Source organism: Phalaenopsis equestris, unplaced genomic scaffold (assembly GCF_001263595.1).
Source record: "Phalaenopsis equestris unplaced genomic scaffold, ASM126359v1 Scaffold000754, whole genome shotgun sequence".
NCBI classification, from domain to species: Eukaryota; Viridiplantae; Streptophyta; class Magnoliopsida; order Asparagales; family Orchidaceae; genus Phalaenopsis; species Phalaenopsis equestris.
Window position 1 is genome coordinate 361,004 of NW_018165194.1, and position 15,268 is coordinate 376,271.

Sequence of the window (15,268 nt, forward strand, 5' to 3'; positions counted from 1 at the left end):
CCAGCTCTAGATTTTAATGCACATGTGAAAGATTCATAGATTGTAAATTTTAATTTAGGAAATTTACTTTCATGCCACTTAAGATTTATGTGTTTGTTTGCTTCAATTGTCACATGCTTCAATTGTCACATATATATATATATATATCACATTCATATAAGTTTGATCGACCACTACATGTTGATCACCTGTTTTAGGACATGTCGATGACTCATTTTGAGTTTGATCGGTCCAGGGCTGATCACCTTATTTTTTGGGTTTTATAGACCGCAACGTGTTGATCACCACTTTGGGTTTGCTTGATCGTGTCGGGTCGATCATCCCATTTTTTTTGGTTTGATAGTTTGTTATATGTCAATCACTTGCTTTGGGACGTGTCGATCACTCGTTTTGGGTTCTTCGAACGTCCTAGACCGATCAACTTATCTTTTGGGTTTAATCGATCGTTGTGTGTGGATCAACCACTTTGGGTTTGATCGATTGTCCCGGGCCGATCACCCTATCTTTTGGGTTTGATCACCTGATTTGGAACGTGTCAATCATCCGCTATGGGTTCTATCGGCCGTCCCGAGCCGATAACATTTTCTTTTGGGTTTAATCAACAACTATGTGTTGATACCCCGATCTGGGTTCGATCAGTCGTCTCAGGCCGATCACCCAATTCTTTGGGTTTAACCGACCATCACATGTGGATCACCCGATCCTTTCGGTTCGATCGACCATCCTGGGTGGATCACCTACTCTTTTGCCTCTGATCAATCACGACTCTTTTTCGGTCCAACTGGCCACCACGACTCAATCGATTGACCACCTGCATTCTTATATGTTTTTTACATCATATTGCATGTGTTCATTTGCAAGTGCATGAAAAATCTTTTTTACTTAATGTCTACAAATTCTCATCCCATGTAAAAATGTTTGTTGTCTTTTATCCTTTGTACGCGACATGTTTGGGTGTCTCCCTGAGTATCCCTCCTCAGGGTGTCTCTTTGAGCGTCAGCACTTGTATGATTCTCTCTAGTGAGAACCACTGTTTTTTGGATTGTTGCCTTTACGACATACCAATTTTTTTGAGTCACTGCCTCTGCTGCATACCCATCTTCTGGGCTGCTGCCTTCAAGTCACTTTCATCTTTAGGGTCATTGCCTCCACGACACACTCATCTTTTAAGCTGTTGTCTTCACTCCGTGTCTTAGAATATTATATATTATATATATTAAAAAAATTATTTTTTATAGCATTTTTATAAGGGCTTTAAACTAAAATTAATGTTTTTTTTAAAATACTCCACCCCTTAATTTCATAAATTACAGTGCTATTTCTAAAATTTGCTTATTTATTTACATAACAATTTGTTGTGGTAAACAATGCATTAAAAGGTGCATTCCTCTTTTAAAAAATAACAATAATATTATTTTTCTTTAAAAATTTAGTGTTTGTGTAAATGTGAAAGTTTGGTTGTGAACTATGTATGTGAATACCCCTAAAATAAATAATTTAAAATATTGGCTTGCACCGCTCACCTACTTGGCTACATATTGGATTTACGTTTAATATGATTTGTTTGGATTGATCAAATTCATTATTGAATAAAGGGTCCACAAGTGACGATCAAATAAATTTGTCTCTCAATCAGATTTACTAAAGCTTCATTTGAAGTAGCACCTATGTTCAATAAATTTCGTTTAAAAGTCTCATTTGTAGAGCTGGAGGAGGTCAGCTACGATCTGAAATGGGAAAGAATTGTCGCACTTACGAAAGAACTTCAAGAGACATTCTGTTCTCACTGTTTCATCAAATATAAATAGAAGATTTTTTTCAGGCATCGTCGATGTTGGCTCGAATAAAGTAGAAAATTTATTACCTTATCAAAAGAAACCTAAATTCAAATTTTGATTTAAGAGAACCTTGGATTTATTATTTATTTATTTTTATGTTTAGTTGAATGTAAGTTAAATCTATGATTAAATATTAATATGCTAACAAACATCATTGTCGTAAAAATTCAATTCCGTTGGCGCATTCAACTGTTTCTCAGCCGATTGGTCCGGAGAGACATAGCACCGCCGCCGCCGCCGCCGCCTCCGACGTCGCCCCCGATTAATTCATCCTTTTCGGATTTCAGGTTCATTCCTCCTGTCTCTCACATTGTCTATTTGTCTTTCATTTTTTCCCCTGTGAATGAAACCCTACCTTTTTTCACTCCGAAACCTAGGATTGCGTCTAATCCCTTCTATTGTTTTTTTTTTCTCGTTTTATTTATAGTGAAACTCGCATTTGGGTTTCAATCATTGTCGTTGTTAGATTTGCATTCTCGTTATCGATTTTTATTTGGGATTTTCATTTTCTATTTGGGGTTGTTGCACAAGATCTTTAATGCCTGGAAGCTGGTGGGAAGTATCATTACTATATTGATTTGTTGATGTGAGACTAGGTTTGAGATTACTGGCAGTTGTTTGAGAAGATTAGATGAATTCTGAATTTAAAAGTGGAAAATAGTGGAGCAAAATAGTTGAATCGACGCTTTAGCTGTGCTTGCTATGTTCCGTCAGTCAGTAAAGATGCGGAGGTTGAAAATTCCAAGAGCGGAGCTGCGGTGGAGACCCATCGGCATAAAGTAATGATGGGATTGAAAATTTTGAGAAGGGAGAAGCGTGTTAGGGCTTTAAGCTGGGTTAATTGAAACTTCATGACATGTTCAGGATAGGCCCAAACTTGACCAGTTTGATTTACTGCGCATGCATGCCATGAGTTCACATTATATGACCTAACACAAGTTGGATTGAATCACATAGAAAAAATGCAGGAGGAGGGGGCAAAGTTATGTGGGTTTAGGCTAAGGTATTGTTGACTCTAGAAATGAGTGAGAGAGTTGAGAGAGAGAGAGAGAGAGATGACTGTAGAAGTGAGGGAGAGTTTACATTCCATGTAAATTGTTAGTTGGCAGGGATTATTACATTCTGATCTCAGTTGGATGGAGCTGAGGAGTTCTAATTTCTGCAGTTGTTATCGATTCATTAGGAAATGTATTGGCCACTACTTGAACCATGTGTAACACAGCTGAACTGATTTTTTTTTTTTTTTAGTCAAGATCAATGCAAGCTTTTGTGTTTGGTCATAACTTGACGCCCTAATGAAGTCCTCCGTGTCTTTAAAAAAAAAAAGTCTCCTGTGATTAGAACTCCATTTAAATCCTTCATAATATTTTTCATAATATATTCAATGCTTCAAAAATCTTTTAGATTTAATTGCCCCTTCATGAAGCTCTTTGTTTTTACCCACAAGCTACAAAAATAAAAAACACTTTCCTAAGTTCTATACTTTTTTGTTTGGTCACTCTTGATCGTTGAAAGCTTGAAGTGAATGGCTTCAGATGAACCAATGTTCTCGAATGCTGTTATTTGTTTTGTTAGCTCATAAACTTCTAAAAGGAGTTGTTGATTCTTGCTGACATAGTTTAGGCTCACTGCAATTCGTGCCAAACTCATCCAAGTTTGTAAAATATAATGGATTTTTTCCTTTGGGTTCAAGTATATTATTATAGCACGTGCTTTATGCATATGTTAATTATTATTTTTTCCATATTTTCTATCCTTTGGGGTTTTATTTACATTTTATGTATTTATACTCTAGTGAGTTACTAGTAAACATTGTATTTTTATGGTGTGTTGCAGATGATATAAATGATAATGAGTAAAATATGATGGATTTGATATTATAAATATTATGCTTGATTTATGGTTTTTATGAAAGCATCCTTCCTGTACAAGTATATTTCATGTTTTTTCATAACTGTTAATGAATTTAATCATGTTTCCTGATGTTTAATAATAAAAGCGGCGCTTGCCCGTTCAAAAAAAAAAATCGAAGTGAAAATTATGCTTGATAATTGTGGGAATCACATCGCTATAAGAAAATTAATTTGTTCTGCTAAAAAATTCAATATGAGAGATTTTTTCACTATGACAGTTGCTGAAAAGTTATAAAAAATAATTAAGATGTGTTGTTATATTTTTTGTATTGATCTCTAGAAGGGATATGATCTAAGTAAATAAATAAATCTTTGGCGGGTATTTTGGGGATGAGGCATCTTGAAAAGATATATTGAAGGTGATAAAGATATTTATCATGAAGAAATAAGTAGATGATGAAGAAACATATTTGATAATGATGTAACCATTCTTCATCATCTATCTCCTTGTCATTATCTATGATGTTCTAATGGGACATGGATGTGACAATAGTCTTATTAGAGCTTGATCATACAAATGAAAATTGTCTTTTTTTGAGGGAGAGCGTTTGGTATGTTTCCGACTATATACAAATAAGGATTTAGATAATTAACAGCTGAAGACCTTGCTATCATTGGTTGCTTTTTGACATTCCATGAGAGAAAGTTAGAGCCTATAAAGGAACAATATTCGATGATGGACCTTCTATCATGCAGATCACTGGCCCAGCTTGCATCAACATAGGCATGAAGAGTGATGGATCTGGATTGAAATGGGAGTCCAAAATCAGTTGTTCCATGTAGATAATGGAGGAGACATTAAGATGTTGAAAGTGAGATTGAAGTGGCTGTTGAAGGTGCTGAGAGAGAGAGAGAGAGAGAGAGAGAGAGAGAGAGAGATCACTGCTACCATGATATTCGGTTTGGTGAGAGTAAGGTACTGTAAAGAGCCAAAAAGCTTTCGATATAACAAGGGAGTAGAAAAGGGCTCAGAGGAGTTAGAAATACTTTTGATAGAGACATTTTGTGCGGTGGGAACTGTTTTACATGTGGTCATCCCCGTACGACACAAAATTTCACGGACATAGCTAGTTTGATTGAGATGATAATCATATGAAGTATGAATGATGTTGATCCCAAGGAAAGTTGTAACAATATCTAAAAAATTAATGTAGAAATGATGTTGTAATTCTTATTGAAGTTTTTGTATCACACCGCACCGATGTCATTGCCTGTTAAGAGAATATAATTTACATAGAGAAGGAGATAAAGAATGTGAGAATTATGATGATGAATGTAAAGAGAGGGGTCTGCCGCATTTTTTATGAAATCAAATTTAAGTAAGTGAGTGGTGCAAGTAGCATTTCATCATCGTGGAGCCTGTTTTAGTCCGTATATAGATTTTTGCAATAGGTGGATATGAGTGTGGTTGGCAGGGCCTTGTTTCACTAAAAGTTTTTTGTGAGAAAACACAATGAACTATACTATAGTTAACGAAAAATATTGCAAGGCTTTATGCATAACCTTAATTATTGAGGAATATTATAATTAGTCTCATATGAACGTGGATGCACATGTGCTCAGTCCTAAGGAAAGCTCATAAGCATCTCATAAAGACTATTAAAAAATCATGTACGTTTGAATCTCTAATCATATTGAATTAAATTATATATCATCAGTATTATCTCGAGGATATATATTATATGCATGAATTGATTTATGCTTACAATATGAATCTAAATCTCATATTGATTATAAATTTACACCTAGTTTAGAACCTAGTCATAAACCTAAACCCATATTAGACAAGAGTTAGAATTGGAGTTTGAAAGTAATGTTTGGGATAAGATCTTATTTGAACCCAAATTTTTAATGTAGATTATACCTATACTTGAATAAACCATGTCCATTGTTGTTGTTAAAAAATGCATAATCCGAAAACTAACTCCCAATGAATTATCTAATGATATTATTCTTATGATTAGGGGTGTAAACTATCCGAGCTCGAGTGAGCTCAAGCTCGGCTTGTGCTCAGCTCATTTAAAAATATCATTATTCGTGTTCAACTCGTTTGTATATCGACACAAAAAATTTGTTCGTGGTCGGCTCGTTTGCTTAACGAGCAGAACACGAGCTATTCCTGGACGAGTCATTTTGAAAGCCCTAGTCACATAGCGATAGAATGTTGAGGGTAGGGGCGATATTTAAATCTTATTATTTATATTAATTTATTCATTTAAATAAAATTTAATATATTTTTATTATATTTTTTAATCAATAACTTTAATTGATTATAAATCTTTGCAGCCTTGTACTCATTTAAATTATTTAAAAACAATATTCATCAATTTTATATGTATATATATAATTTAATTATTTCAATTCAAAACTAGCTGAACATGTAATAACAAATATTTGATCATATTCGGCTCATTTATATATCAACAACAGCAACAAAGCCTTAATCCCACAACGTGGGGTCGGCTCGATTATATATCGAGCGCAAAAAATTGTTTATGTTTGGCTCGTTTGCTTAACGGGCGAATCGAACACGAGATACTTAACGAGTCGAACACTAGCTTTTCACAAACAACAAACCGTTTTGACAACCCTTCTTGTGATGGACAATCACATTGTTATTACTTTCACAGTTTAGTGACATAAGTTTATAAAATGAACCTTATGATGAGAGCTTACTGTCATCAATATTTTAGATGTTTTTTTATGATAAATATCTTTAAAGGAATTTAAAACGTAAAATTGCATTTCTCTCTGCAATCTTAAAAATTCATAATTTATCATTATTAATTTTAAGCCATTTAAGTTAGTTTTCTTTAATGTGGCCATTCATTTATGTAAGCATATTATAACTGTGTTGCTTGTTTATTTGCAATTTAGTGGCATACTAATTACAAGGATTTAGTAATATGTCATCAGTATCCCTTTGGATGCATATTTTTTTAGCATTTTGATTATTTGTCTTACGTAATTTGCTTGATTTAGTTGATGTCATGAAGTTTTTCATACAAGATAAATTCTTCGCCATGATAATTTTAAGCTTTTTATGGAGTTTAAACCTTGTAATAAAGTATGTAAATTTTTTATTTTAAAATGCTTCCGCTGGAACCTTTAAGAAATTAAATGCCAGAAAGATAGGGTCATCTAAATTTTGCATTACATTGAAATATGCCATTAAGCAGGATCAGCTTGATCCATGTTCTAATTAAAATTCCAAGTAACTAATTTGTGTAAAAATATGGAAACTATTGTAAGAGTGGGAATTTAAAAAAAAAAATTCAGATGAAGCACCATGTCCAACTTATATAGCCCTTCGAAAATCATTCATCACTAATCTTTTTTTTCTTCGACATTTGAACCCATTGCTTCAATTTTTATAACCTTATAATGTCTAATGATTGACAAACATCTCTTGTTTTCATTTTTTCCAGGATTTTTTTGTTCTTTTCGATGAAAAAAGGTACCTAATTTAAGAATCGAACTTCCTATTTTCTACAAGCAAATAATGATCCGAGTAACCGACAACTGTGTCTAAAAAAACCAAAGTATGAAGTTTCCCAAACGATACATTATTGTTGTTCTAACATTCTTCTGCACAAATGTTTGCTACATCGAGCGCATGGGTTTCTCAATTGCTTACACCGCAGCCGCCGATTCTGTCGGCGTTAATCAATCCAGCAAGGGTCTGATACTCTCCACATTCTACTACGGCTATGTTCTCTCACAAATACCTGGCGGATGGGCGGCGCAGAGTCTCGGTGGCCGCCGCATTCTTCTCTCATCATTTTTACTTTGGTCCTCCACATGCGCCTTAGTTCCCTTGGACCCAAACAGAATCCTCACATTGGTCATAGCTCGCCTCCTCGTCGGCATCGCCCAAGGTTTCATCTTCCCCTCCATTCACACTGTTCTTGCACAATGGGTCCCTCCTCACGAGCGATCCCGGTCCGTATCTCTAACCACTTCAGGGATGTATCTCGGAGCTGCGGCCGGCATGCTTTTGCTTCCAGACTTAGTAAAAAACCAAGGTCCCCAATCTGTATTTATCGTCGAAGCAGCACTGGGTATCGCTTGGTCCATCTTTTGGTTTAAATATGGGAGCGATCCGCCGCTTTCCGACCACCTCAGGCCGGCCGGACTGCTGCCGACAACCAAGTCTAAGGAGAAGGGAAGTTTGCCATATCAGGGCAAGGTGCCATGGAAGAAAATGATGTTCAGCATGCCAGTTTGGGCGATCGTAGTAAACAACTTCACCTTCCATTACTCATTATATGTTCTCATGAACTGGCTGCCAACTTACTTTGAACTGGGCCTCCAACTAAGCCTTCAGGAAATGGGATCATCGAAGATGCTGCCTTACCTGAACATGTTTCTGTTCTCAAACATGGGCGGCATCATCGCCGACCACCTCATAACTCGAAGGATCTTATCCATGAAATCAACTCGCAAATTCTTAAACACCATTGGATTCCTCATCTCTGCGCTCGCCTTGCTGGTGCTGCCGCGGTTCAAAACAGCCGCCGGCACCGTGCTCTGCTCTTCGATTTCTTTGGGTTTTCTGGCATTGGGGAGGGCCGGATTTGCGGTGAATCATTTGGATATAGCGCCGAGGCATGCCGGGATAGTGATGGGAGTTTCTAACACGGCCGGGACATTGGCTGGGATAATTGGTGTGGGGCTTACAGGAAGAATATTGGAGCTTGCTAAGGCTGTTGATGCTGATCTCTCTAGTCCTCAGAGCTGGAAGCCTGTGTTTTTTGTACCAGCTTATCTCTGCATTTTTAGTTCTTTAATCTTTTTGATTTTTTCTGGAGGGGAAAGAATCCTGGACTGAGAGAGCCAGCGCCTTGATGAACTTCTCATACCACACAATTCCTATGAATTTGCATCTTTTGATCCCAAAAATTTGATTTTTTGTATATTTATAATTCTCTAATCTTTCATATCACATCAAAAATATTAAAAACATGTGAAGGTGAAATAAATGTTTAAATTAAAGTTGGGGTGTTGAATATGTAAATACGTAGAAATTATGTGGTATGTAGGTAAATCTTTGTGGAAAGAAATGTTTTAGAACTGCTCTCTGAAGATAGTGATTCCTCATTGTTGAATTGTAAATTTGGTTGCAGGAACCTCATTTTAATTTGTTTACTTCAATTTATTATTAGTAATGTTTTTTAGCAATTTGTTTTACAGATTCCATGTGGGAAAATTATTATCATCATTGTTTTTGTAATTTTTTTTTTTTCGGTGTTGTATGTGATGTTGAATCTTCTGTCATTCCATGTTTTTGGGATTTGAAATTGTTGGTGACTGCTTGAAAATATGCGTATTACAGGAGAAAATATTACGTCTAGAGTCCGGACAACGAATGCGATGCACTGAGCGAGTATTGCAATACACTGGGCTAGGATTTTATTTTATCTTTTTCTTCTCTTCCTTTTCGCCGGTGAATCGCATCCGTGTTGAGTCCGGACGCAATATTTTGTCGCATTACAGGCCGTCATTATTGTTCAATATAGAAAAGTAAATATTGTGATAAGAAAAAAAAGTATAAACAGTTATGTATGAACAAATTATTATGAAGAAATAGCTTATATGAAGATTTAGGGTTGAATATCATTTGTGTGATGCTATGATGTGGATGCTTGGAGGGATTAGTATTGTTTTTAAATTTGTCAAATATCTTTTAAAGTTTTTTTTTGAAATATGGTGATTTTATTTACAGAGTTTTGCAAAAATAAAAAGAAAAAGAAAAAACTATTACGTACGACTAGCATTCATCACTTCTTATCTATTATTATTTTTTCATTAAATATCATGAATTATTTATTATGCTTAGTGGTAAGGAAGTCCCGTCGCCCGCTTCGGAAGAATGTTTTAATTTATATATATATTAATTTAAAAAAAATTTATGTAAACTTTACGTTTCGGACGTGTTCGCACGGTTCATTTCACGATCCGAGATCGTCTTGATGAATTCATCGCCGAATGAGCTAATTTGGCATCAATTTGGGTGTGTCGTGCAGAATGAGACGCGTTCGCGAAACTCCAACAATATGGGTGTCTTTCACGGACAACATCGACATTTTGGACGTGCTCGCATGGTCTGTTTTATCGTTCGAGATGGTTCGGTGAAATTTCATCGACGTAGGAGCCGATTTGGCTTTGATTTGTGTGTCGCGTCGAATGAGACCCATGCACGAAATCTCATCAATATGGGTGTTAAACCTAGGCAACATCGACATTTTGGATGCGCTGATGCAGTCAATTTCATCATCTGAGGTCGTCCAGACAAATTTAAGCCCAATTCGTGTCAAATGTAGAATATATCAAAAATTGATGCCAACAAAAAAATATAGGAATTAAGATTTGATAACTCGGGGATCGCAAATATAATTATAAAGAACAAGGAATGTTCAAGAATAAAGGGCTTGGAAGACGCTCAGTGTTTGGAACTCCCCAAGACTCAAGCATTTGGTGTGGTAGAGAATTCTAAGGAAGATAAGGAATTAACATGAATTATGATTTAACTTTATAGCATTGGGAATGTATTTTAATGGCTAACTCATAAACTGAGCTATGGCATTCATATTTATCTAAGGATATAAATGTAAAAATTAGCACAATTTTTGAAGAGAAGGGCAAAAGTTAGTAACGCTTCAAATCAATAAGAATATAATATATTATTATTATTATCTATTTTCTTCACATTTGTCTTTCAAATATACAAGAGAGTCAATGAACTAAATATATAATTGAAGACCCAGTAATATGAACTAAGAGTGTAAGTGAGATAAGCCAACTCGTGAGCAAACGATAAGCTAACTAGCCAAGTTCAAGCTAGTCACGTCTCAACTCGTTACCCCGTGAGCCATCTCCTTTATGAATATATTAATATAAACTACAAACCAAATATATTAATTTTAAAGACTTTATTTTTAAAGAATTGAAAATATTTAACAATTAATGTTTTCTATTTTATGTTAGTGATTTTTTATTATTTCTTTCTTAATTGTTGATTTTATTTGTCATTTTACTTCAACACTATCGATACACCACCAATAAATTTTCATCATCCAGCACGAATCTAAAGGCATGACACGAATTTTGAGCCAATCTTTCGGGCGAGAAAACATTCAAACTTCGATTAGGAGTCATCCAAAGCTTCGATTTCAACAAATTTATAGTTGAATTGACCAACTCGACGAGACCAACCCAAAGATATAAAAATTAGTCCAATTAAAGGCATATCAAACACAAATCAAGTCATTAAACTACTATTGAAAGATTTCCATACTATAAAAAGAGGCTTGTGAGAAATCTTGAAGTTTTGAAAATAAGTTGAAGTCCAGCTCCATCCCGATCAACATCGATTGTTGTCAACCACCGCCAACCGTTGTCAACGACCGACCGTCGTCGAGCATTACTGTCGTCTTCAACCACCCCTGACCGGTCGCTATCAGTTGACGTTGTAACTTGTAAAATTTAGTAACCCTTTTCTTTTTTATGGGACTAGGGGGTCTTTGTAATCATCAACTTATAGTGAATTTTTAACTGGGTAAGACCCCGTGGTTTTTTCTTTTACGGTTTTTTTCACGTAAGAACTTCTAGTGTCACTATTGGCTGTTTTCTTTTATCTGAGTGTATGCTGAATTCTCATACAACGCTAAGACGATAATTCATTACTCTTCTAACGTGAATATTCTAGCACGCATAAACTATATTAAATCAATATTTTTTTCTCTCTTCTATAATAAACAAGTTGGCTCATTAGTCGGCCCGAACTTATAGATTTAAGCTCAAGCTCAAATCGAAACCGGCTTGAGCTCGACTCGACTAAATTCGTTAGCTGAATCCAAAAAGAAATAGCAGTCCGAATAAATGAATAATTAACCACAACTAATAAAATAATACATTAAAAGTTGGAATTAGCTTCCAAATCTTTTATATCACATAAATAATATCTCTACTTTCATTAAAAAAAAAAAGAAATACAAATTTTCAGGCACATATAATTAAGTCACATGTATCTAAAAATCAAAGTTTTAAGTGTTAGATATGTAAATACATAGAACTTAAAGAAGTGTATGCATGTAATTTTTTAATTTTTTCTTTTGTTCCGTGCTTGCGAGAAATTTTAAAATTACATTTTTATCAATTTAACATCTAATTTTACTTATTTACATTTATATCAATTTAATTTTATTTTTATATGACATCAAAAACATTTCCGTGCATAGGAAAAATGAAAAAATGCATTTTACATAAAAGTATAGGTAAGGTGACATTTACGTAAATGCAAAGGAATTGAGCGGTATTTATGCAAATTCTTCCAAAAATTTAAAACATTGAAAATACAAAGCAATTGTAAACCCTAAACAAATAGCCGCCGCAGGGAGGAGGAGCTCCGGGGCAATCAATGGTATGTACGATCCTGGACTGACTGTAGCACTGGTGATAGTCGCCACTGTCGATTGAAACTAATTGCCCCACTTGGATGGACAGGGAATCGATCTTATCGCCGGCGGACGGAGCAAGAAGACGAAGCGCACCGCTCCCAAGAGCGATGATATTTACCTCAAGCTTCTCGTCAAGGTAATTATCAGATCTGAGGGAAGGAACATTCCTACAATCTGAGGCTCGTCTTACATCTCTGATTTTTGGCCGAGTCGATTAATTCATTTTCTTTCCTATATTATCAGCTCTACAGGTTTCTGGTAAGGAGGACGGGGAGTAAGTTCAATGCTGTGATTCTTAAAAGGCTCTTTATGAGTAAGGTCAATAAGCCTCCTCTCTCTCTTAGGAGGCTTATAAAATTCATGGAGGGAAAGGTTCGTTTTCGATCGTTCGGATGATTTCAGTCGGTAGTCTTCCTTGTTATGATAGTTTTCTTTTTGATGAAATGATGTCTCTGGCCAGGAAAATAATATTGCGGTGATCGTCGGAACTGTTACTGACGATAAGAGGGTGCATGAAATTCCAGTCATGAAGGTGACGGCTTTGAGGTTCACAGAGACTGCTAGGGCAAGGATTCTTAACGCCGGAGGAGAATGCCTGACCTTCGATCAACTTGCTCTTAGGGCGCCTCTTGGACAGAATACGGTGCATATTAACCTCCCATCATCTTTTTCAGTTATTCGTTTAAATTATGATTTTTAGTTTCTTTACCATCATCTTTTTCAGTTATTCGTTTAAATTATGATTTTTAGTTTCTTTACCATCATCTTTTTCAGTTATTCGTTTAAATTATGATTTTTAGTTTCTTTACCATCATCTTTTTCAGTTATTCGTTTAAATTATGATTTTTAGTTTCTTTATCCTATATTTGCTCATTAATCTTGTTTTCTAGGCACTATATACTTTATACTGACTTCCGCACCGATGCTTGTTTCATTGTTAGATTTTCATTTTAATTTGTGGGGATGTAGCTTATGCTATAATAATGAAAAAGGGCTAGCAGATCTTGCTGCTAGTTTGCTTCCACAATCTATTTTTTATTTCATGCTAATGGATGCATAATTTCTTGTTATGTGCCGGGTTTGATGGTGAATTGTTGATATTTGTTTTGTGGAGTTTGGCTATTATTTACTTGAATGGAAACCAAACTGAGGACATTTCAAAATGAAATTACCTTTCTTTTAGAGTCTCCATGATAAATATAACTCAATTTAAACTATAACCTGATATACCTATTTTTTAAAAATTGAGTTTTTGCTGATTATATCATAATATTTGAGGTAACCAGGAGAGGTTATGGTTATGATGTGTTATTCTTGTATGGTGTCGAATGGTCTGGTTCCTGATGATGTTTAGTTGAACCATGCTAATTCTGAGCTCTTATGGTGAATCATTTTGATATTGTTCTGAGGGAACCATTCCTTGTTTTTGTTTTTAGTTTAAAAGAAAATCTGCATCAGCTTTCTGCTTTTTGAGGTATTTAGATGAATGACATTGCTTTTTGGTGTTATTTTTCCATCATAATGTTGTAAGGACAATTCCTTTTTTTTTAATATTTTTCTATCATAATGTTGTGATTGAATTTGAGTTTATTAGGTATACAGTTTATAATCGAGTGCATTCTTGTATTGTTATTGTAATTTGGAGAGTTATTCAAGTTCCGTTAGTATGACGCATAATTGTCATATTATTGTTAATCCTTGGAATAAGTGTTGGTTTACACTTTACATTTATTTATATTATTTTATTTATTATTATTTGTCTTTTGTTTAATTGCGATGGTCGTTTTGCTTGTTTTTCATAATTAAGCTACGCTCCTTGATTGAAACCAATTGTCAATTGCCTTATTCATATGATAGATATATTTTTCCTTCTACTCTTTTGAAGTTATGTTTCTTTTTTTGTATTGTATTCCATGGTTCTAATAAAGATGTTAGTAGCAATGATGATAGTGTTTTAATCCCAGCTCATTCTGAGGGCTTTGAATAATTTCAAGTCCTGGGAGTGATTTACATGTCTGAGCTATGTTTCTTGATAAATGCAATCCATTGATTGCTGATTTCTTCCACTTGTAACTAACAATAATCTGTTGAAGTGCTATGCTTTTATTTGTTATTATGGCTTTAAAAATTAGGCCAGACTTGTTGATTTGATTGGTTCAACCATGAACGGATCTTTCATTTGATTTGGTCAACGAACAAAGTTGCTTTATAAAGAGAATGGACCCAAACGGGTCGGACCGTTTTAGTTTTTTTATGCTTTGGGGTTTTCTTGTATCGATCATGTTTTGACATTTTGATTTTGATTGGATTGCTAGAAATGAAATATTTATAATGCAAATAAACAAAATCATTAAAAAATGATATTCCAAAATTTTGATTTAGAATCATATTTAGAACATTGAAGGGTGAATTATCTTGAATTATAGGTGAATTATCTTGAATTATAAATATTGTATTGAATTGATGAAAATATCATTATTAAGTTATTTCGATCATATTAAAGTAATTTTAATATTTATTATGTCATATGATAAACGAAAAGTTTGGTCCTTTTTTGGTTCATAGTCAGATTTTATTTTCAAAATCTTACTTGTAATGAATTTTCACCAATCAAAGTAGAATCCTTTTTTACTATATATATATATATCAAGTGATGATGTGTTACATATTTTTACTTAATTATTGACATCATAAATGTCGGTTATTACGGTTAACAGGTTCTTTTACGGGGCCCTAAGAATGCTAGGGAAGCTGTGAAACACTTTGGGCCTGCACCTGGCGTTCCGCACAGCCACACAAAACCTTATGTTCGTTCCAAGGGAAGGAAATTTGAAAAGGCTAGGGGCAGAAGAAATAGCCGAGGTTTCAGGGTCTGAGATTGTTCAACTTTTTCCGTTGCTGATTTGAAACCAAACATTTCTGCTCTGTTAGTAAAAACACTGCCTGCGTTTTTTGTGCAGTTTTTCAGGTGTTTCTGTTTGTATTTATTGAATATTTTGATGAGTTTTTTCTTTATGAACAAACTGGTTATTTTTTCGGTTTTGGTTTGAATCTAATC

At 34.6% G+C, this 15,268-nt stretch overlaps 2 protein-coding genes across 2 annotated transcripts; both read left to right on the forward strand.

The window, feature by feature from the left end:
* Positions 1–2,007: 2,007 nt before the first annotated feature.
* On the forward strand, positions 2,008–8,644 carry LOC110030712 (probable anion transporter 6). The gene is made up of 2 exons (XM_020733584.1): positions 2,008–2,125; positions 7,180–8,644. Exon 2 carries the CDS (start codon positions 7,296–7,298, stop codon positions 8,580–8,582), a length of 1,287 nt encoding a protein of 428 aa, XP_020589243.1. The 5' UTR covers positions 2,008–2,125; positions 7,180–7,295; the 3' UTR covers positions 8,583–8,644.
* A 3,446-nt stretch (positions 8,645–12,090) lies between these two features.
* Positions 12,091–15,204, forward strand: LOC110030714 (60S ribosomal protein L18-2-like). Its single transcript, XM_020733589.1, has 5 exons — positions 12,091–12,173; positions 12,257–12,346; positions 12,454–12,582; positions 12,671–12,853; positions 14,928–15,204. Exons 1-5 carry the CDS (start codon positions 12,171–12,173, stop codon positions 15,084–15,086), a joined length of 564 nt encoding a protein of 187 aa, XP_020589248.1. The 5' UTR covers positions 12,091–12,170; the 3' UTR covers positions 15,087–15,204.
* Positions 15,205–15,268: the final 64 nt, after the last annotated feature.

What these genes read in the sequence shown, in the direction of transcription:
- LOC110030712 (XM_020733584.1), top strand. Translation starts at nt 7,296, where the DNA reads ATGAAGTTTCCCAAACGATACATTATTGTTGTTCTAACATTCTTCTGC.
- LOC110030714 (XM_020733589.1), top strand. An exon ending in ACCTCAAGCTTCTCGTCAAG is followed by an intron (nt 12,347 to 12,453) that starts GTAATTATCAGA and finishes CTATATTATCAG; the next exon opens with CTCTACAGGTTTCTGGTAAG. An exon ending in TAAAATTCATGGAGGGAAAG is followed by an intron (nt 12,583 to 12,670) that starts GTTCGTTTTCGA and finishes GTCTCTGGCCAG; the next exon opens with GAAAATAATATTGCGGTGAT.